At 37.5% G+C, this 24,406-nt stretch overlaps 1 protein-coding gene across 6 annotated transcripts in view; it reads right to left on the bottom strand.

Annotated features, from left to right (window-relative positions):
* chd8 (chromodomain helicase DNA binding protein 8) overlaps positions 1-24,406 on the bottom strand; it is a 51,123-nt gene that overhangs the window by 14,280 nt on the left and 12,437 nt on the right. For 5 of the 6 annotated variants that reach the window (XM_012957182.3, XM_012957178.3, XM_012957172.3 and 2 more), the window contains exons 2-23: positions 21,452-22,259; positions 19,617-19,979; positions 19,347-19,458; positions 17,930-18,206; positions 16,858-16,972; positions 15,604-15,789; positions 14,869-14,937; positions 14,702-14,757; positions 12,295-12,496; positions 10,997-11,134; positions 10,364-10,485; positions 9,660-9,903; positions 8,968-9,144; positions 7,527-7,670; positions 7,171-7,426; positions 5,641-5,851; positions 4,175-4,370; positions 3,896-4,063; positions 3,010-3,192; positions 1,879-1,989; positions 363-556; positions 10-209 (exon numbers count right to left, since the gene is read on the bottom strand). In XM_012957182.3, coding sequence (XP_012812636.1) covers positions 10-209; positions 363-556; positions 1,879-1,989; positions 3,010-3,192; positions 3,896-4,063; positions 4,175-4,370; positions 5,641-5,851; positions 7,171-7,426; positions 7,527-7,670; positions 8,968-9,144; positions 9,660-9,903; positions 10,364-10,485; positions 10,997-11,134; positions 12,295-12,496; positions 14,702-14,757; positions 14,869-14,937; positions 15,604-15,789; positions 16,858-16,972; positions 17,930-18,206; positions 19,347-19,458; positions 19,617-19,979; positions 21,452-22,129 — 4,402 coding nt within the window. In that variant the 5' untranslated portion in view covers positions 22,130-22,259. 6 annotated transcript variants of the gene reach the window in all.

The raw sequence follows: 24,406 nt of genomic DNA, 5'->3' as shown, positions 1-24,406 counted from the left end.
GCTTATTACCAGAGTGGTTCTGTAGCTGCTTAGTTTTGCCATTCTCAGCTGGTGTAATTAGATCCCAGATAAAGCTCTTTATGTTTTCATCTCCCCGGTAGTGCAAAAGACAATAAACCAGTATGGCTCTACATATTTTCTCCACGTCACGCTCATTCATACCACGCTTGAAACGACCATGAGTAAGGATATCTCGCCAGCGACCCCATCTATGTGCACAGGGATATGTTTAAATACATCAAAACATAATTAAACTGTTGAAACAAATGGAAAGGGAATTGAGATTCTTTATATAATCAAAACTATGGGAAGAAATAGTTATATAAAGTTGTGGACTACAAAATCAAGCAACAGTGTCTCACCCATAAACAAGCAAATGCTTCTCCACACGGAAGCAATCTGTACGTCCATATCCATGCTTGCGGTCTTGACGCCGAGCTTTGGGGCGATCATCATCATCACTCTCCAAATCTGAGAACTCAACCATGTCATCATCTTTGTTAGTAAAGTGCCGTGTTTGCTTCCTGATACGTGGGGTATCAATAACCAGTGTATTCTGAAAAATGGATAAATGGATAATTGTTACACATACATACATACACACCTACTGCTGATAAGTATCATTCAAATATATAACTCACTAAACTCAAAATGAAAGTATACTTCATATTTTCTTAAAGTGGACCTGTCACCCAGGCATAAAAAGCTGTATAATAAAAGCCCTTTTCAAATTAAATATGAAATCAAAAGCCTTTTTCTTTAATAACCCATCCATACCTATAATAAAAGCATTTAAAAATCCCAGCTGTCAATCATATATTGCTTACCCCGCCTCTATGCCTTAGGCATAGAGGTAGGGCAGACAGTTACTTTCACTTTCAATTCAGAACTTATTAGATGTTGCTGCACCCCTCACATTCCCCCTCCCTCCTCACCATCTAATTTCGTAACCAGTGCATGGACATGGGTATAGGGTCACCCCATACTGGCACAGAAACGAGATTTTGGCAGGATGCAAAGCTTGCCTTAATAACAGTGACCACAAAATGGCGCCTGCCTGCCTGCTTGCTGAAATTGTGAATTCCAAGGCTGAAGAAAATAAGATTAAAATAATTTCTACAGTGTAGGTGAAGTTCATTTTGCTTGACAAACACACAAGAAAACAATTTGGAATTTTTTCTTAGGGTGACAGGTCCGCTTTAAAGGGTACATATCACATCCAAATGATTTCCCTCCCTGGAATTGCAGGGTAACAGACCACACACACAAAAAAAAAACCTTGCTCACAAGTGCTATGTCCCCTACGCATGGAGGGAGCTCCCAGTAGAGGTGGCAATGTCATCCACGCAATGAGAAAGTGCCCTATTAGCCTAAACCTCCAGTGAAGGCAATCATTTTTACATGATAGGATCACTTTTTATTTATTACTAGAAACTCAATATCTGAAAAACTCTAAATTTTGGGATTGTCATCATTTGTCATCATTGATTGTCATAATTTGAATATTAAAAAATAATTTAATTTTCTCTGTAATAATAAAACAGTTGTGTACTTGATTGGAATAAATAAATCCATATTAGTGACAAAAAAATATTGTGTGTGTATTTAATCTTTATTTTAATGTTAAATTATTTTAGTAGTCTTAAGGAATGGTGATCCTAATCATAAAAAAAAAAAAAAAAATCTAAAAAAAATCCCATGTCCAAAGATTGTCAAAAAGTTACTATTTTCTACATGATGTTTACATCAAAATATGAAAAATGAAGCTCAGAACATTCTGAGATGAGAGTATGTTTATTATACTGTACCATAAGAATAGGCCATCACTTCAGCACTTGCATGTATATTTAAATTCAGAACAGAGCCACTGGCAATTACCTTGCTGCTAAGAAGATCCAAGTCTAAGTCTGCTTTCTTGGCCCACTTTTGCCAGAAATTAGGATCATCTAGGGATATATCAGTCCTGTTCTCAGAAGCAACAAAACTTGCCTGGTGCAGAAAAAGGGGAAAGTTAGTGCAAGAAAGAACAAACAAAACCTTTTCAAATAGGATGTATAATTTAAAAGGGAATCTATAAACAAATGCAAAAGTAAATTTGATCCAGGGACAGTTGTGATATTTACCAGGATTTATGAATTGCTTTCTATTTTTTGTTTTTTTTAACCATTTTTCTAAAACTGTAAAAAGTTTAAAATGAAATGTTCCTCTCTGGTGTTGCAGTAAGGCAGCTCATTTAATCCAGGTGCAGTCTTTAAACTATTACATTTTGCTACATTAGTGGATACATTTCTCATCTGCATCTGTGGAATGTTACCAGCTAATTGTATCAGTTATATCAGCCACCTTTTAATGAAACTCAAAGATTATGTTCAACAGGTCCAAAGATAAGAAATGTTTCAATTAATGACACAAAAGGGTCAAAAATCAAAGGTTCAACTTCAATTTAAGAAATCGATCAAAAATGATAAAAAATAGTAAGCAACTTGAAAAAGACTTTATTTCCAGTGTACTGAAAAAAATATACCTGAATATTGTTTGGACGGGGAACAATCTTTTTATACCCTGTAGTGCAAATTTGCAGATAATTTGGTCCATGTATTTTAAATACAAACTTTAGTATTTAAATAAAGAGATTGTCGTATGGAATCTGTTATCCGGAAATCCATCATCCAGAAAGCTATCTCCTATAGAGTCCATTATAATCAAATAATTCAAATTTTTAAAAACAATTTACTTTTTCACTTTAATATTAATAGTACCATGTACTTGTAACTAAAATATAATTAATCCTTACTGGCACAAAACAATTCTGTTGGGTTTATTTAATGTGTAAAGTATTTTTTTAGTAGGCTTAAGGTATAGATATCCAAATTACAGAAATACTATTTATCTGGATAACCCCTGGTTCTGAGCATTCTGGATAATAGGTCCCATACCTGTATAAGCAACAAGCTACTGATGGTGAAAAAACAGGTAGAAATGTAAAAAGGCATGAAGAGTAAGACAAACCTTGGAGAAGGTTGAGCCCTTTCCCTCTGACTCTATGGTAATAGTCGTGGTACGCCTCAGTAAAATTTGGTCAATATCTTCTTCACAGAATTTAGAGCCTTCGTCATCTTCATCCATGATTGCAGCATAAGCTCCTTTCCTTAGCAAGTCTTCAATTTCTTTCTTTGTGAATTGCTGAATAGGCTGAGGTATTTATAACAGTGATATTAGATTTGTTGTATTACTAATTTATTTATCCTATTCAATGCCAGAGGAAAGAACATTTGTTATTATTTTAAATTAAGAAACGTCAACATATTCGGTAGCACTGAAAAATATAAAGGGTGTGTATAAGAAATATATAAATTATACACAATATTGATTAATACATGAAAAATGGGAGAAGCCACAAAGCACACTTAGCAGGTGAGAGCAACATATTGTGTATACTAAAGGAGTGCTGGGCTAGATAAGGGTAGAGAAATGTTTCAAAAGATCATTTAAAGGCAGAGAGCTTGGGAGCACATATGATGGAAAATTGTGTGGAATTCTAGAGAAGGGATGCGGTGTATGTTAAAAGATAATAATGAGTGGGGTGTTAAGGAGTACATATTAACAAGAGTGTAATTCACAGATGTGGAGCAGGTAGAGCTGTAAACATCAAACTGTCTTATTTTATAAAAATACGTTATTGTTATGGATTCTATTATTAATCTCTACGGTCATCCCAGGGAAAAATCTATACTAAATTCACTATGGGATGCCTAACATATAGGGTCTCCCCAGTGAATTCAGCATTTATAGTCTTTTAGGTCTATATTCTGTTGCAATTTAACCCTTTAACATTTCCTGGTCTTCATTAATGTGTTTATCATTAGCTCAATTGAGTTATAAACTTCTTTCTTACCCCACTAAGGTGATTATCCCGACCACTCATAGACTGCAATACAGCTTTGTCTAGTCCTAGTTTGAGACTGGCCTTATCAAACATCTCTCTCTCATAGGAGTTGCGAGTGATGAGTCTGTAAATTTTAACGGCTTTGCTTTGCCCAATACGATGACATCGAGCTTGAGCCTGAAATACAATTTTAAAATATATGTCAGAGAATAAAACAAAATTAGTAGAAATAAATTCTAGTATAAGATGCAAAGAAAGAAAAGAAAAGTTGAAAACCAGAGCTGGTACCTGAAGGTCATTTTGAGGGTTCCAGTCCGAGTCAAATATAATACAAGTATCAGCAGCTGTCAAGTTAATTCCAAGCCCACCAGCTCGTGTACAGAGTAGAAACACAAATCGGTCAGAATCTGGGCGGCTGAATCTATCAATGGCTGCCTGACGCATGTTGCCACGGACACGTCCATCAATACGCTCATAAAGGTACCTAAACGAGTTTAAACAGTAACCTTTAATGTGATAAGCAAAAATAACTAACTCAAAGAGAACACTATTAATTTCTAAATTCTCTTACAATTTACACAATTCCACAATTGCTTTACAGTAGATGCTGTAATTTCTGTGAAATCTAAAATGTTGTTTATAGACTCTGAAAAATAGATTTAATAGAAAAGGACTCCATTTGAGTCCATCAAAAAGCTAATAATCAAACTGAGAGACTACCAAAAGAATAAACTATCACATAACCTGTTCATGCTATTAAGCTCCAGGGTGTCTTTCTAATTCAGAAAATACTACAATTGATTGATCTTTCTAAAGTTTCTATGGTTTTCATAAAGGGTCTTGTACCTGAAATGTCATTCAGCATCTTAACGGATGTAATAACACAACAAAAACTCTCCCTTCCTTTATTTTACTTTTATTCTCTGATGCTCAGCTATGCCAAATACTTAAAAGGAACAGTAACACAATTTTTTTTTAATACTTAATTCTCTCCAAAGGAATAGAAACATAAATTTAAGCTGCAATATCACAAATTGGTGTTCATTTAAAGCAGTTTCTCACCTTTAAATTAACTTGTAGAGCAATGATATCCAACCAGTTGCTCATGAGCAACATGTTGCTCACCAACCGCTTTGGAAGTTGCTCTCAGTGTACCCAAACCAGGTATTTTTGAATTCCTGACTTGGTGGCAAGTTTTGGTTAAATAAAAAACAAGATTTACTACCAAATAAAGCCTCCTGTAAGCTGATAAGTGTGCATAGAAGCAACCTAATAGCCAATCTTAGCCCTTATTTGGCATCTCCATGAACTTTTATGACATTTGACTGTGGCTCACAAGTAAGAAAGGTTGGGGGACCCCTGAGGTAGAGGGTGATATTCTGATACGATTAGCAATTAGTCTTCATTGTTTTTTATTTGCATTTTTTTAATTATTTAGCCATTTGTGTAGCAGTTCTCCAGTTTGGAATTTCAGAAGTCATCTGGTTGCTAGGGTCAAATTTAACCTAGCAACTAGGCAGTGGTTTGAAAACGAGACAGAAACTACAGAAGTAGCCTCACAGATCAGTAGTATTTTAGCTGCCAGGGTCAGTGCCCCCATTTGAAAGCTGGAAAGATGCAGAAGAGGAAGGCAAATAATACAAAAACTATGAAAAAAAAGGTGGCTAAGAATTAATTGTTTTATAGCATACTAAACGATGATTTCAAGATGAACCATCCATTCAAACTGCAAATGTAACTCCTTCCTGTCTTACCTTCTCTGAATGAGATAGTCTTCCAGGATGTCCAGGCACCGTACCATCTGAGAAAAGATGAGAACTTTGTGGCCTCCAGCCCTTAGTTTAGGGAGCAGCTTATCTATTAGCACCAGTTTGCCAGAGGAGCGTACCATTGCTTGGACGTGAAAGTCAGGGGGAACTACTGGAGTTGCTTCTCGGAACTCAGATATGATCTTTTCTTCTGCTCCTAGGAGGAAGAGAACATTTTTTAAAAGTTTTAAGTAAAGAATATCTTTATTCATCATGCCATTACATGGAAAAAACTATATTTTATTGAATAATACCAATCCAGTATTCCTAAAAAAAGTAAAGTTCCATACTTTTAAACCTGTCCACAGCAGCATCACATATTTGACACAATTGCTCTAATATGTATTGTATATCTAGGATATATGTAATTCGGATATATATTATCTGTAAATCTGATCATTTGCCAAAATAAGAGTCTGAGTTCTCTGTTTTGGCAATGCTCAGGAGAATTTTGTTGTCTGCACACTTTGTCGCAGGCAGGTGAGAAAATACTATGTAACTTGGGTTATTTTGGGTCTTTTTCGCCTGCCAAAGAATAAGAAAACATGTGACAAAATGCCCTCTAAGCATAGTCCTAAAGCAGCAACTAAAGTTTATGGCTATTAATAGAATACATAGTTATTATAATTAAAGGAGAACTAAAGCTTAGTAAAGACGTAGGCTAGAAAATGTTGTACATTATGTTTTGGGCATCTGTACCAGCCCAAGCCAACCACAGCCCTTTAGCAATGAAGATCTGTGCCCCCTAAGATGCCCCCCAGTAGCTCCCCATGTTCTTTTTTGCTGATTCACTGCACATGCTCGGAGCTCGGAGCTGCTGTTGGTTACTGAGTTTAGGGATGGCTCACAATATACTGTATGTAAAGGATATAAATGTCACAATATAAGGCTGATTAGTAATTAACACAGATGATTACTGCGTGGCAGCTCTGAAACCAGTGCTATTAGCATCAGACTTCATCAGCCCGTTAGGATGAGCTTACATGACAGACAAACATTTTGTTTGCTTAATAATTTCCGACAACCCCTAAGCTCAGCTTCTCCACAGCTGCTCATCACTGAGCATGCGAGTGTTGCAGACACTTCTAACAGAAGTGTCCAGTATGGTTACCCCCTGTGACAACTTTAAAGGACTGGATCATTATTACTATAGAGATATTGAATCTTTAGGGCTGTGGCACACGGGGAGATTAGTCGCCCGCGACAAGGGAAATCTTCCCATCTGTCATGGCCCTTAGGCTGGTTCAGTAAATTAATTTACAATTAATTAATTAAACTAACAATATTATGCAAAGAAGGGTGAGTAAAATGGTTCATCAAATGCTGGACCTCATGGTGATGAAGTAAATCATGACGAAGTATAAATTTCCATGATAAAAAAAAAGTGGTTGGGAGGGTAACTTTGCAGCGTTCAGGATTAGGATCAACATGGGTGTCAGTATAGCAGTAGAGTACAAGTATAAGTATTGCCCTTACCAGTGATGAGGTATGGGTGGTTGCAGCATTTGCGTAGTTCCATCATGGTATTGAGCAAGTTGGGTGTGTTGGATTGACTAGCTCCTTTGGTCAGAAAAGAAAAATTCTTCTCCAGTATTGCTCGGTAATACTTCTTCTGGATGTTAGTAAGCTCAACCTCAATTATAGTTTCTTGTTTCGGGGCCAGGTTTTTCTCAACATCTTCCTTTAATCGCCTCAACATCATAGGTTTTAAGATGGCCTGTAATTTCTGCACCTAGTATTTAAGAGGTAATAATTGAGAATAAATGAGGAGTGAATAGAAAAAGAGTGGGTCAGTTCTTTTGGGCATCAGCCCATTATTTTATTTTAGTTACCTGTTCCTCTGTCTTCAGGTCTCCAAAGTCCTTAAGAAACTCTGCTTCAGAGGAAAATTGTGTTGGCTCCAGGAAATGCAAAAGACTGAACAACTCTTCCACGGTGTTCTGTAATGGAGTGCCTGTTAAAAGGACTTTGTGCTCCTGGTAATGAGAAAGTGTTTAATTTAAACCCATGGAAAGCATAATCACTTCTTACAAGCACACTCCTGTTCTAACACAATATGCATGTTTTATTTGCTGTTTCATTTTAAATTGTAAAGCTTTATAATAACGAGAAAGGGAGAGAATCATGCAGAGTGGTGTCAGGAGACACAACACATCAGCCACTTAAAGGAGAAAGAAAGGCAAAAACTAAATAAGCTTTATCAGAAAGGTCTATGTAAATACAGCCATAAGCACTCACAGAAACGCTGCACTGACTTCTCTGAAAAAAAGATTAGTTGTGTCTGTAATTCCTGTGCCAGAGACACGCAGCTTTCTGCTCTCTCCTGCTCCCCCCTCCCTCAAGAATGCTAAGAACTCACTCTCCCCCTTAGGAATGTGGATCTGAGCCAATCAGCAGGAAGATGACTCATAGTCTTACTAACTGAGCATGTTTATTTAGTCTGGGTGTCTGTGAAGGAGTGAGGCATTATGGGAACTTTCTTTACACAGCTCAGTGTTTTTTCTTCCTGTTTGGCTTCAGATCTTCTGAACAGGAGATATATATATATATAGATATATATATATAGATATAGATATATAGATATAGATATATATATATAGATATATATATAATTGTATAGTTTCTGTAGAATATTTTTGAGGTATATAATGTTTTAAGTACACCTTCACATAGGCATTGTTTTCTCAATTACTTAAATCTAGAGATACAGATATGGGATCCCTTATCTGGAAACCCATTATCCAGAAAGCTCCGAATTACGCAAAGCCTGTCTCCCATAGACTATTTTAATCAAATTGTACAGAATTTTAAAACGGATTTCCTTTTTCTCTGTAGTAATAAAACAGTTCCTTGTAATTGATCCCAACTAAGATATAAATAATCCGTATTGGATGCAAAAACAATCCTATTGGGTTTAATTAATGTTTTATTGATTTTTTGTAGATTTAAGGTATGGTGATTGAAATTATGGAAATTACGGAATACCCTTGGTCCCGAGCATTCTGGATAACGGGTCCTATACCTGTATTATATTTCGGTTTACCCTATAAAAATCAGGAGCCTCAATTATCAACTCAAATGTTTTCAGATGCACAGGTAATGGTTCTATGTGCCTCTTTTAATATGCCTGTACTGCAGTAATGCATTAAATGGTAATCAATAAAGACATTATAAATCTAAACCTCCCATTCAAGTATCAGTTGAATGTGTTTGTTATTATTAGTTTTCATAAAACCCTTGAATGGTTCAAAGTCTTATGTTACAGTTACATACCAAGTCCATGTGCTTTAGGCTGTCCAGTAGTTTGCAGTTTCTGTTTTTGAGCCGATGAGCCTCATCAATTATGACACAGCGCCACTCAATTTCACGCAGCTCTGGGCAATCAGACAGCACCATTTCAAAAGTTGTAATAAGAGCATCAAACTTGTACGCACCAGGAATAAGACGACCCTAATAAAACAAACCAAAGGCTGGTTAAAACAGGTAGTAAATCACACTGATCCATTTGTTCATTCGTAATATCATATGTGCACTTTAGGAGATGGTTATTTTGCAGGAAAACGTTGAACTGCAGGAGGGAACCAACATTCTTATCAATCAACTACATTAAATAGTAAATGGTTTAATGAAGAATAAAATTCAGGACCTTTTAGCCTCCAGTGCCATGGAATTAAAAAAGTTAAGAAAGGATACAAAATTAAAGTTTATCATGTAGTCATAATACAAAACTAAATCCATAATTTTCCAATTGAGTCAAATACAGAATCCTCCACAAAAGACTAAGAAACAATCAACAAACCTCAATATCTGTGAATAAAACTTTGGAAGAGCAAACAACCGGTGGTGACAAGAAGTTATGGATTAAGCTGAATCTTGGGTTTTGTGCATCCTTACTTAACAGTAATAGCACATCCGTTGCTGCTTTTCAAGCACAAACTAATAAGACATTAAAACTCAGAACTGACCTTGGAGTCCTTACAGTACATCTCATATTGCTGGATCATTTGGCGACTAGCAAGGCTGCCATGATACACAATAGTATTCATTTGAGTCCAACTGCCAAACTCTCTCTCCCAGTTCGTGATGGTGGAAAGTGGAGCAATTACTAAAAAAGGTCCCCGTATTCCCACATTATATACTTCTTGTAAGAATGTGATAGATTGGATGGTCTTCCCCAAACCCATTTCATCTGCCAAAATGCAGTTTTGCCTGTGAAAAAAAACCAAAAGAATATGTCACAACTAGCAAAGAAGCAAAAGCACATTGTTCCTGATCCTGTATTGTAGTTCCTGATGAATGAATGCTTGGTTCATTTAGAAAAAAATCTATCATTCTTAAAAGCAAAAAACATTTAATACTGGATAACCCAATATTAACAGACCAACATTAATGTGTGATTATACAGTTTCAATTTTACTACTGTTCATCCCCAAACACTGCTGCGGTTTTGAGGTATCTTGCTTCAACAGGCAAACTTGAGTATAGTTTATTAAAGATCATGTTTTTTATAAACACACACTAGGTAGGAATTCCTATTTATTACTACACTACAGTGACAATATGACACCAGGACTTGCAACAATTTCTTCAGTCAGTTAGATGATCAGATAACATTGGTCTTTTCTAAACATTTTTTCTCTATATGAGCTATGACTGTCAAATTTCTCACCTATTGTACCAGTTAAAGAGAAGCCAATTAACACCTTCCAGCTGGTATTCTCTCAACTGGTTGCCATTCTGATACTCCCGAGACAATTCCAGCTTCTTCCATGATGTAGCAGCTGGGCGGGCCTGGAAGGAAGCATTACAGATTAATTGCGAAGAGTGGATTCTAGAATCTTAAAGGGGTGGTTATAGAATCAGCAACTCTAAGCAACTTTTCAGTTGGTCTTCATTATTTATTTGTTATGGTTTTTAAAATTATTTGTCTTCTTCTGTGACTCTTTGCAGCTTCTAAATGGGGGTCACTGACCCCAGCAGCCAAAATACTATTGCTCTGTGAGGTTACAGATTTATTGTTACTTTTTCTACAGTCCTCTCCTATTCATATACCAATCTATCATTTAAACCACTCTCTGGTTGCTAAGGTAATTTGGATCCTAGCAATCAGATAACTGCTAAAATTCCAAACTAAAGAGCTGCTGAACAAAAACTGAAACAATTAAAAAAAACTGCAAATAATAATAAATGAAGATAAATTGCAAACTGTCTCAAACTATTACTCTCTACATCATACTAAAGTTAACTCAAAGTTGAACAACAAGGGAAAATGATAAAAAAATGTTAAACAAGTGGTGCTTACCACGCGTTTGAGATTTGGCTGCCTCGCCTCTATTCGTTTGAATTCCTCTATCTTTCCATCATCAACATCTTCTTTCAGCTCCCATGTGCTATCTTCATAAGGTAAAGAGCACCATTTTACTAGGTAATACACCACCGGCTAAGACAAAAGGAAAACAGGGACAATATCTGAGGCTGGTAACACAAACAAGCAGCATTTTATAAAGCCATGCAGTTCGATTTGGATTTTTTTTTTTATATTTGACAAACTCAATACAGTAACTGGTCCATTACCAACATGAACTATAGTCTTATATTTGTCATTATAATATTAGAAAGAGACAAACACAAGGATATAGTTCAAAAGGTGACATGTCCTCCTTCCAGATAGACCTTCCCGTTGCTGTTGTTGTTTATAACCTACCTCTGTAGCCTTCATATACAGGCTATTCTGTTTATGAAAAATATGTTTATAAAAAGCATGCCGACTTGCCTATTGTCTCTACTATTTATTGGTTAACAGTGCTCTACTTTGTCCACCTTACACACCAAAAATACTTATTTGAATTGAGTGCCTAAAATGGCATGCACATTACTGATGTTGCACTGTTGTGAGATACAAGTAAAAGAAAATTTGAAGTGACTGATTCAGACTGTATAATACAGTGATAGAAATCCACTCTAATATCCTTATATTTGACAAAATAGTGTTCATTTTTTTGTAGCATGCAGACTACAGGAATTATATATTTTTCCACTGGAATATAATTTGTTTTGTACAGTTATTAACATAAGGGAATGAAAAAGTGTGTGTTCAGAAATTTGTGCCAGCATTTACCTCAAGTGTAAAAAGCAGATAAGCAATAAGAGTTTATTAATCTAGTTTACAAACAATGCTAGTTTAGACAACACTTATTAATGCTTGTGGCAACACAAATCCTTATACAACTTTACAAATTCAACTTTACACAGCAAACAAAACAGCAAAAAACAACACTGCTGCACTGCCTATATAAATACCCCTTAAATAAATTGTAACACCAAATTTTTTTAATACTTAATTCTCAACCAAAACAGATATAATGATAGGTAAGGCTGTCTTTGCCTAAGATTTTTTTTCAAATTAGGTGTCCATAGGAGAAAGGCGAAAAGATGATGGCAGATTTCTCTGTGTGTTGAACCGGAAGTCAGCTTTGCACTGATAACCTAAAGCACCTAAAAAATTTTTTCAATATCTGCAGCTTAAATTTATGCTCACATCATTACCCCCAAAACTGTCTGAAGGAATAGAAACAAATTTAGATGCAGTGGGATACCTACTTCACCATTGTCCTTGTCAGTGCTGTGAGATTCGTCTAGGATTCGATCTACCTCTACATAGTCTGGATTGAAAGATTCTTCATCTTCTTGCAAGAAATGCTGCATCTGGGTCATCTTTGTCTTAAATCTTTTCAGTTTCTGATGAATACGCTTGTCCCTTTCCAGTTGCTCAATTGTGGCCCATTCACAGTGTAGGTAGGAACTAACCAAAGAGAAAAGTTCACTACTACCAAACAAATGTCTTATAGTGAGAATGTTTCTCTATAACATGTTCAATAATACACTGGACATAGATCAGTATGCAAGACGGACCCATGTTTAGCTATTATATAAGTTACGCTAAAGACAAACTGTTTTATTAGGCATACTAAAAAATCAAAGTATGGAAATTTGGTGTAACAAACACTAACAAGTATATGTATCATGGAATATGTACTAAAGTAAATGTAAAGCACACCAAATACCCATGCTTTAGCTCTACAATTAAATATCATTCATGACTCCCATGTCACTCCCATGCTTCCAATAGCCCATTATACTGAAAATATGCAACAACATAAAAACAGTTTGTAGTCTCAGCTTTGAAGTAAATCTAAAAATAACAATAGTTTATGAAAAAAACTATGGACTTCTAAGCACCTTCCAAATATATATTCATTTCACATTTTTCACGATTTTATAGTTATTTTTAAAGGGAAACTATACCCCCAAACAATGTAGGTCTTTATAAAAATACATCAAATAAACCAGCTCATATGTAAAACCATGCTACATATAAATAAGCCATTTTAATAATAATAAATAGGTCACTTAAAAGGAGACGGAAAGGTAACAAACTAAGTAAGCTTTATCAGAAAGCACTCACAGAAAAGCTGCACTACCACAAGAAATAAAGGATTTCTTGTCTCCTTTTTTGTAAACATGTTCTTTGGGTATATGGCTTCTGGAATGAAGGATTTTTCCGAGAGAGGAAGTCAGAGTCTGCCCACTTCTCTCCTCTCTCCCGTTCCCCCCTCCCACAAGAATGCTAAGAACTCCCTCCCCCCTCCCTTAGGAATGTGTGATCTGAGCTACAACAACTAGAGCTATACAGCAGGAAGCTATGTAGACCAAGCTAAAATGGCAGCTGCAATCTTAAGCAAATAGGGAAAGCTTCTAGGGCTCTTTACTCAGGTATGATAATGCTTCCTGCAAAATAAATATAGTGTTCTAGGTGGCACTAATGTGGCAAATCTATTGTCATTAAAATGCCAAAATGACTTTCCTTCTTCTTTAACATAGTATATTACGTTGGTTAAGTATTCATTTTGGGGGTATGGTTTTCCTGTAATTGCTGTTAAAAGCAGTTTCAGTCTGTCCCATTCTATTCTCTGCACTGCTGGTATCGATACTGTAACAAGAATCCACTCAATAAAAGACCTGTTAAAAAGCATGTAAGGCACTGAGCAATTATAGTGTTGGCTGGAGGTAGGTTGTATTTTTCTACACTGCTCCAATATTCAGAACCAGCACTTAGTTGAGAGAACAGCAAGGTACAGACACTGCACTGCTTTCAGTAGAAACGATATTTGCCAATAGCTTTAAAGAAGAAGGAAAGTCATTTTGGCATTTTACTGTCAATAGATTTGCCACATTAGTGCCGCCTGGAACACTATATATATTCTACAGAAAGCATTACCATACCTGAGTAAAGAGCCCTGGAAGCTTTCTAGGTTTAAGACAGCAGCTGCCATTTTAAAAAGCTTTGTGTTGCAGCTCAGATCACACATTCCCAAGGGTGGGGGGAGTGAGTTTTATGAATTCTTATGGGAGGGGGGAGCAGGAGAGAGGAGAGAAGAAGAAGAACATGTTTACAAAAAAAGGTGACAAGAAATCCTGTGTTTCTTTTGATAGATGACTCTGCAGCTCTGTGACTGCTTATTACTGTATTTATATGGACCTTTCTGATAAAGCTTACTTAGTTTTTACCTTTCCTTCTCCTTTAAAGTAACTATTCTTTTGGCCACATTGGAATTGCCTGCATCAGCCACTGGATTCCTTTCATGAAAAGAAAGAAAAATGTAATAATTGTCAAATTAAATACAAATTGGGTTCCTGATTAAAGTTATTAAAAAGTAGAAAAGTTTGTAAGCATTTGCGTCGTTCACAAAAGAACCAACATGTGCTGTAGTGCTCTGTATTTCTACAGTCTTAAGCATTAGAGATGTTTACTGTCCATGGGGCTCAATCTGGCAGAAAACGGTACTGCTATTTTTAGGCTGCAGTTCCATTCTTCTACCTTTCAGAGTGTAGAATAATATACATACAATATATAAAATACAATATACACTGTATATATTTACATATTTTGCATAATGTATAAAAAACAGAAACTCATCAACATTATTGTATTTCTTTACATACTTACTAATTTTTATATTTGACAAAGTACTCTTCAACTTCAACATACTCTCCAGTGGGCAGCTAAAAGAAAAAACAGCATTTTTTTTTTTTTTTTAGATAATGAAGCATTCATATTAATTTTCTTAATACAGTGAATAAATTAGAGTTATAAGAGGGAAAGATGTTTCATACCTCTTTTTTAGCTAGGCGCATAGAGAGTATTTTGTCAACAATAGCAGCATCTTCTTCACTTGGGTTCTCCTAAAAATCACAACCAAAACAGGGCAACTGTTATTTCCATATCATTTTTAGCCAAAGTATGATTTACTTACAAACACAATGCAATGTGCAAAATCCTGCCACAAAAAGGCATGTTTTTACCCTCAATGCTGGATTTTTTCCCTAGGATTCCAGTATTGTATTGAACAGCTGCTAAGCAGCATCAGTTGCACCTTGAGAGGCAATGCACCAATATGGAAACTAATTAGTGTTTGTTTTGGAAAACTCTGCTCATATTTCAGTGCATGTTTTTATAAGCACATTTGTGTGTGAATGGCATCACTTCCAGTGTGTGGCATCAATAATGCCATTAGCATCTCTAGCAAGTCAGTGAAGCTCATAGACAAGTATGTAAGAACACTATCTAGGGCTCCCTTCATCCACTGGGGCAATTCACCTGAGCAGGCTAAACAAAGTGCACTGGTGATCACCACAGGCTGGTAAAACCATTTATGGACACAAGTACATAAGTGAATAGCATCAAAGCACACTGTATTTCTATGGCCATTTTAGCAATTAGTTTTGGACTCATAAATGAGCCCTTTTTAAAATTCTCTACCACCCCTTCAAGATTTATCATTAAACACTGGGCTTCAAGCACAGATCCATTATTACATGCTGTTCTCTAAACATTCAAGTGCCACTCACCACGAAGAACTGCATTGAAGGGACTGCCTCACTGTCAGGTAAAGGCATGGGCTCAGGAAGCAGCACAGGTTCTGTTTTCACAGGTCCCGTCACATCTACCTCCTCATCATCTTCATCATCTGTTATTTTAATATCCAAATCCTCTGTATACTTCTTGCGCTTCACCTGGCGATTTGAACGTCTCTTCTAAAAACAAAATAATGTATCCATTATGAATAATACCACTGTTCTTTCTGTTATATTTTATAAAGGGTCTATGTTAGGCATGCCACACATTTTAACCCTAGGATAAGAGCTAGCCTCTAACCAAAGAAAATGATTCTGCAGCAGTACCTACATAAGGCATAAATCATACTTGAGGACACTATAAAAATGTACTTTACTTATCTGCAGAAAGTACTAGGAAACCTGTGAGGGGGAAGTCTTTCTTTCTTTTTAATTAGATAGTGCCCTTTTTGTCATCAGTTCAAATCCTTCTTTAAGCAGTGTGTATTCTTAAGTTAACTTTACTTTCTATCACCTCAAACTATTGCCGAGGCTACAATTTTATTGTAATTGTTACTTTTTATTACTTATTTTTTGTTCAGGTCCTCTCCAATTCATATATCAGTCTCTCATTAAAACCACTCCCTGGTTGCTAAGGTAATTTTGATCCTAGCAACTAGACAATTGAAGAAATTCCAAACAAGCACTAGAAGAAAAGGGAGGGATCAGCTCTGTTCCTTTCTGATTCCCAACGTGACAGATCAGATCAGAGCAAGAGGCACCACCTTCTAACTTGTTAACATTTCTTGAAATAGATAAAGTATAATTCAAGCAAAGTTAAAAGCAAAGCAAATGTATGTAATGTAAACTAAAAACTCTGCATGTAGAAAGTAGCTGAAGGAATACACTCATGGGAAAACATGTTTTTTTCAAAATGCATCAGTTAATAGGAGCTTCTCCAGCAGAATCCTGCATTGAAAAAAGATTTTAAAAAACACATTTTTTCTATTTTTTAATTTTGAGATTTCACATAAGGCTAACCATATTCTTCATTTCCCAGGGTGCTACAGCCATGTGACTTGTGCTCTGATAAACTTCAGTCATACTTTACTGCTGAGCTGCAAGTTGGAGTGATATCACCCCCTTGGTTCAAGGATAAAATCTTAAATCCTGTGAATTATTTGCTATGTAAACAGTGTAATTTAGAAATAAAAAGTATGCCATAAAAATCATGACAGAATGCCTTTAAACTTGGACACTAAAGAATACCTGGACACTGTCTTCATCCTCTGCAGGAGAAGCCTGTGATGCCATGATCTCAGCATCAGAATTATCGGAAGATGGGTTTCTCTTCCTTTTCTTACCCACAATAGGAGTGATAGTACTGCAGATAAAAGAATGTTACATTTACCAAAAAGTGCAAATTTTTCCCCATACAGGAACCGAGCTGTGCAGCATTCAGAATCTTTTTACACTGAAAAGGCACATATACACTGTATTTATTTGTACAAAAACTAGATTTTCACTTTCGCCTGGAACAACTGTATTTTTGTGGAAACATAGTTCCCTTCACAAATCTGATGTGGAATGTCCGTATCTTTGCATACTCCACTGCATTTAAAAAAAAAAAAAACAAAAAAAAAAAAACTTTTCAACATGTCAACACCAAAAATTATTTTTTGCCTAATAAAAGAAAATATAATTCTAAGCAGCTTTCCATTTTTTAGTGCTTTAAAAGTTATGTGTAAATGTTATTGATAGCGGCATTTGTTGAACTCCAGGTTGTTACTTTTTAAACAATGTTGCCAAGCTCTGTCTCCTCCAGCAAGACAGGTCTGTCAACATGCTGGCTTGTGTTACATTGTTTCAACAGTCAGAGCCCCCAGGGCAGAGAATGACAGGCAAACACTGCTTTAATAGCAATTATACATACAAATAACTCCAAAACCATTACAAATTTGTAATGAATGTATACTGCAAAGTTGCTTAGAATTTTGGTTTCTTTAATTAGGCAACAAATTACATTTTGAGTTGACTTGTCCTTTAATTAACCCACAGCCTCCTGTCTACTTTTGTTAGAAGAGACAAACAAGCTAGCAGCTGGGCTGAAAACGAATGGAGAACTTTGCTGAAAGAGAAAACTAAACTACGAAAAAGTTTTGGACATCATGGACATGATTTTGGACATCTCAATAAAATGTAAATTATAAATAATATATTTTACATTTTATTGTTTACATCAAAAGTTAAGACAACCAATCATCTGTGTTACACAACTTAATAAGCAGAAAAGAAAAATAAAGATTAAGAAACCTTTTAAATGAACTTCTACAATACTAACCTTGGTTTGCCTTTGCTCCTAGACCTTAAGCTTCCACTACCTTTGACCTTCTTAGGTTTCTCATCCTTGGACCTATCACTAGTCTCTCCTTTCTTCTTCTTCCTTTTCCGCCTGCTTCCATCATCATCTTCAGGATTCACACTGGGAAGCTCATCCTCATTCAGGACCCGAGGAATATTCTGTTCACCTCTGGCTCGGGCCCTGGCAATAGCTTCAGCTACAATACGGTTAGCTTTCTCTTGCTTCTTCTGGCTGTCCAGCTTACGAGATTCACCACCTATACAGAATAATACAAAGATGATCTTTCAAAGAAAAAAAAGTATTGCGGGTATAGAGTCCCTTAACCCAGAAAGCTCCAAATTACAGGAGCCCATTTTTTGCATTTTTAATATGATTTCTCTGTATCACTCTAATAATAAAACAGTACTTTTGCACTTTATGGTAATGAATTTGCATGAATCCATATTGGTGGCAAAACAATCCTATTGGATTTATTTAATGTTTAATAATTTTAAGCAGACTTAAAGGAGGACTTTTTCACAACGCTGTAAAAGATGTTATGTAATCTCCATCTCTCTTGCTTATTTCCAGTTTAAGACTCCTCTCTACATCTTCCAGGGGTTTCTGACTGGGACTTTCCCAGTCAGAAACCTCATATCTTTAACTGAGTGAGGAGTGACAATCTGTCAGTTTGGCACACCCCTCCTCTGCTTAGTCTGACACTGCGGATCAGACCTGATCCATATTAACTTCTTTTGTTGGTGCTTCTCTCACACCAATCCTTTTTCCCCATTGCCTGCCCTCAGCGTTTCCCACAAGCAAAGTTTTTAATATTAGTGTAATCAATAACTGTTGTACATTTTTATTATGTATGGAAGATCATATATTAGTGATTCTAAGCGTATTTTTTTTTTTTTTAATTCTTCTGTGTCTCGCAGCTTCCCCGTTGTTTTGGTTTATCTGTAACTCCATGCATCTACAAAACACCTAATGTTCGGTAATTAGGCAATTGAGGCAAAGAGTAGCAGTGACTGTATACCTTGTATAATAATAACAACAGATGCAGGGAGTTACAGATAAGTCAAAACAACAGACACAGGCAGGAACGTGGGAGGGGTTTATCCACAGAAAAGAAATCTAAAATGTCTCATTCAGTGATCCAAATTACAGAATGACTCATTGTTTGGAAACTCCCCAAGTCCTAAGAATTCCAGATAATAGATCCTATACCTGTACTACCAAGTACATCTAGCATTTTATAAAAATAATTAAGCTTCTCCAATTTTTAATTAGAAAAAATTTAAAAAATCTCAAGCCACCATGTTTTAGTGTGACAATGATAAAGTAATACTTATCTTTTATATTAAAGCTACTATAAAGCATTGCTACTGCTTTGGCAGCCTGCTGTCTAACTCACCTCCAGTGGATGTTTTAACCACAGTCTGACTTGCAGTCAAATTGGCAACTTCACTTGCATTTAGAACTTTCACAACTGACAGGCCCTGCGCAGTACCCTGAGAGGAACCAGCCTGTGAGAGAAGATAGTAATAAAAAAGGCATGCTAAATGATTCCTCCAAAATGCCATGGCAAGGAACATGCACTTAATTATAACCTTAGCATCTTTATGTATAATACATATTGGCACTATCAGTTTGTATGCGCACTTCTTATATAAGCAAAACTAACCTGTGGTTGCAGAACAACTTTGAGTGGAACAGAAAGCCTCTGAACTCCTTGTTGATTAAGCATGTGTGTATGTTGCCCACTGGGAGCAATTGCCACACCTCCTGGGGCTTGTTGTACAATCTGAAACTTTTGAGGAGTCTGACCTGCAGCCCCAGGCTGCTGCTGGACTTGCAGCTGGATAGTCACTACTTTAGCTGGCTGACCTTGAGGGGTTTTAGCTTGTGTGAGAGCTGCCAGTTGGTTTCCCTGAAGGACAATCTTTCCTGGAAGCCCACCCAGCACAACATGACGCTGCCCTTGTTGTGCAGTTGCACCAACTTGGGAAGGCTGCTGTAGGACGAGAGTAATTCTTTTAGGGTCCCCCTAGTAGAAAAAAGTGAAAAAAAAAATTTACAACACATTTATTCTCAGAAAAAAACCTCAGCATTAAAAATCAAACATCCACACCTTAGATCAGGGATCCCCAACCTTTTTTAACCGTGAGTAAACATTTAAATGAAAAAAAGCTGGGGAGCAACACAAGCACAAAAACTTTTCTAGTAGGTGACCAATAAGGACTCAGAACTTCAAAAATGGGCACCAACTTTGAGGCCACTGGGAGCAATATCAAAGGGGTTGGTGAACAACATGTTGCTCATGAGCCACTGTTTGGGATCACTGCCTTAGATTCAAGAGTATCTTTTGGATCCTTCCACCAATGTGCCCATTTCACTACTTAACCAGTGTCTCAATGTAAAGCTGGCTATACACAGGCAGATTTATGTTGCCAATTCATCACCTTCGGCAGCTTATCTGTTTGTGTATGGGCCCTCCATACCAGATATCTATCTGTAGGTTTCAAAATACAGACAGGTGAGGACCACATTGGTTTGCTGTTGTAGCCCTTTCCTAATGGGACTGCACAGGCTTCCCATTATAATCCGATTATGGTGCCAAATCGTGCAAAGATCCGCTTGTTTGGTGACAATGCCATGTGTATGACCTTCTTGACAAAGGAATGATTTATCGCTGTTTTTATGCTTTTTGTCTTTAGTATTCCTACAATTTAGCAGAGCATTTTCACATATAGCAAGACTTTACTCAACCCCCTGTATAAATCTTATGATTTAATCTCTACTCTCTTTAGTCCTCCATCACTTAGCAAATCTCCCGAATACCCCTCAGATCTCCTTCATCTCAGCTCCCTACATTAGCCACACAATGTGCCAACTATCAGACATGCATATGGCAGCTTGCAAGGGTTAAAGCAGGAGGACCAATAAAGAATGCAGGTGAGAAAAATATTGGTAGAAAAAGAGAAGATTGTAAAAGGCAGAGTACTGGTGTATGGAAAATTAATTTTAGTAAACAGGATACAAAGAAAAAACTTGCAGTCTTTCAGCAATGGCTTACCAATCGGTGCTCCAATTTTTTGGGAAGATTCCCTAAAATTTACCCTGTAGAAACATCCAATCTTTTCTATATGCACTTTGCTACAGAACACTGAAAAGCACAAAATGGAGCTATCTGTACCATAAATAGTAAATGTTTCTCTGACTGAGTACAAGTATAAACACACAAGGCACCCGGTAAGGAGCCTTTGAGACCTCAGAAGCCTTTTGCTAAAAGCAATTTTTGAATAAAGTGTGGTTGCTTCAGGTACAATTAAGGCACAAACACTGAAGAAGTTATTACACTTTAAAAAACTTTGGACTTTGGAAAAAGAATAAGGAATACGGAACTTAACAATGAACACAGTGACATTTTGAAATGCCAAGACACGAGGAGGGGGCACATATTTTATATTTTAAGGACATACACCCTTACCCAAGGAAAATATCTCCATATGCACTAACCTGTTGAGGTGCTGACGTTAGTGTGATTGCAGGCTTGATCCCTGTATTACTCTCGGAGCTTCCTGGGGCTGCGGAGGCACGCACTGGTTGAAGAAGTAGCTGACGGACAGGCCTCACTGCTCCTACCTGCCCTGCAACTCCAGTGCTTGGCATTTTGGCAAGGACAGTGTTTCCAGATACAATTGAGACCCCAGGACGCAATGGGGTTCCTGTAAGCACCTTAGCAAATGCCACCTTGCCACCATTAGCAGCTTGGTGAGGTGTCAGAGTTTGTATCTGAGTTACAGGACATGCACCAACTGTCATTCCAGCAGGAGCTTTCAGAATCATAATTTTTGGGGCTCCAGCATTTGAGGCACCCATAAAGGGATTTCCTTGGTTCAGTGTTTCCTGGTTTGTGGGAAGTTGAATGGGCTGCATGATCTCAGTAGCTGACATAAGAGCTGGATTGTCCGGGAGAACCTGTGACTCTGTTTGTTGTTTAACTTCATTATTGCCAACATCAGCACCAGGCAGGCCAACTCTGTCTGTTATCGGCTCCAAAGGTCCCAAGACATTACCCAGGCCTAGAGCATCATCTATAGTGTCTGGCCCATCCCGTCCAAAGGAATCTCCAGTGAGAGAGTCAAGGCCAAATAGGTTTGGATCATCAAAGAGGTCCATGATAGGGTCAGCCATATCTGGTTTGTATGTGTGGGTAGAGGGGAAGGCTCGTAGCCTTCCCCAGAGTTAGAGAACAAATAAGGATTGATATTCAGATACTATTGCAGCAATAAATTCAAAGTTGCAAAATGTGCAAAAGTGGAGCCTGCAGAGATAAATAAATGTAATTAACCTTCTGCCAGTAATAAATGCAATCTCAGAAAAATAAAAAAAAAAAGACCAACAAACGTGAATATAGTAGGTGAGCATGTTTAAGTGTGCAAAGAGTGCACTGTAATCAGGCATTTCTGCGCAGAGAGGCTGTATTTATTTCCTTAATTGTGCTAAATCATGAATACATCCAGGGTACAGTCTTTGGATCACAATAGAATACTCATGAGCACACTGTAAAATTTACTATGAAACACCAGTGCTCACCATACCCAAAAGCTTTTCTTTGGGGCCGTGGCAGACGGGGAAGATTAATCTTCCCGATATGCCATCCCACCGGGTTGAATGTAAATCGCCAGTGGGATGGCATATGTGGCGCCACGATTTCCCGAAATTGCGGAAGTTGCCTTGAGAGGAAACTCGCTGCATATGCCATCCCACTGGCAATTTATATTCAAGCCAGTGGGATGGCATATCGGGGAGATTAGTCGCCAGCGACAAGGGAGATTTGTCACGGGCGACTAATCTCCCCGTCTACCACGGCCCTTAGATTAACACTGTACTAAACTTCACAATTTAACCTAAAAAAATGTTTTACAAAACAAAAAAACACCAGAAGAGTATATAAAAGGGTACCTATATGTTTATAGTTAATAAGCATACTTTTCCAGTGTAAGCATTCCTAACCTGGCCAGCCTCTACCCTGTTTCCCCGAAAATAAGACACTGTGTTATATTTTTTTAAGCTCCAAAATATGCACTAGGTCTTATTTTCAGGGGATGTCTTATTTTTCCATGAAGAAGAATACAGTACACATTTATTCTCAAAATGGCACAAGAGAATCGGGGGGGGGGGGGGATTACCATTTTAGTAACCCCTTCTGATCCTCCTGTGTCCGCATATCGCAGCGCGGTAGACAGCTTCCATCGTTTGGGTGAGATTTATCGCCCAGCCCTAGGTGGTGTCCTATTTTCGGGGGGTGCCTTACTTTCGGAGGATGTCCTATTTTCGGGGAAACAGGGTATATACCAGCAGAAAACAATCGTTTTCAATATTCTTTGTGTGCATAAGACACAAGTGTTGTACTGCATACTCCAAAGTGGAGTATTTTCCTAAATGGCTAACTACATTCTCTGGCAATGAGTCTATTAGCTACCGCATGCTAAAAACCTCAGAGAAAAGCCTTGCCATTGGCTAACATTGCGATCTCCAAAAGTAAAACTCGCAGCAATCTGGCTTAATCGCCAAAAAAATACCTCCCCTCTGCAATTTTACAAGATTAAGCCAGATCACCACAAGTTTTATGATTGCAATCTCAAGCAATGGAAAGGCATTTTCTGGAGATTTGCTGGCCGCAGTTACGCAGATTTAAAGTAGACATACAGCATAAGTTAAAATACCCCTAATCCTGTAGGCCAGTGCTGTCCAACTTCTACGGTGCCGAGGGCCGGAATTTCTCTAGCATACATGGTGGAGGGCCGCTAATGGAAGCCAGTTTTGACCACTCCCCATTTTGAAACCACACCCACTTCAAACCACAAATATTTTATCACAATGGTGGTAGCACAGCAAAATCCCAAATGCTTGGTCCTTACTGTGGGGATATCAACCATCATTCATATGTGAAAGAATTATGTCATATGAAAATATACCCTTAAATTCCATATGCCTCCTCCTCCCCTGTGGATAGCAGAGCAACCCCCAGTACATAATTACACACCTTAGGGACCATTTAATGGCTATTTCCAACTGCTAACAAACTCCCACAACAAACCCCTGCCAGGTTCACCTCCCACAAGCAGCATAGGGCCAGCAGAGTATGGCACACACAGGCAGCACTCTGCCTGTCCTATGCTGTCTGTGTGTGCCATACTCTGCCTGCCCTACCCTGCCTGTGTGTGCCATACTCTGCCTGCCCTACCCTTCCTGTGTGTGCCATACCCTCCCTGACCTATGCTGCCTGTGTGTGCCATACTCTACCTGCCCTATGCTGGCTGTATGTGCCATACTCTGCCTACAGTACCTATGTCTGAGGTGTGAAGAAGTGAACAATGGGAGTGATTACAGCCTGAGCCTGAGGTGGGAACACTGCAGGGGGTGAACAATGCAGGTATTAAAAGGTGTGAAAAACACAGGGGATTA

The sequence above is a fragment of the Xenopus tropicalis genome, chromosome 1 (assembly GCF_000004195.4).
Source record: "Xenopus tropicalis strain Nigerian chromosome 1, UCB_Xtro_10.0, whole genome shotgun sequence".
In the NCBI taxonomy this organism is placed as follows: domain Eukaryota; kingdom Metazoa; phylum Chordata; class Amphibia; order Anura; family Pipidae; genus Xenopus; species Xenopus tropicalis.
This window is presented reverse-complemented; position numbering and strand designations above follow the sequence as displayed.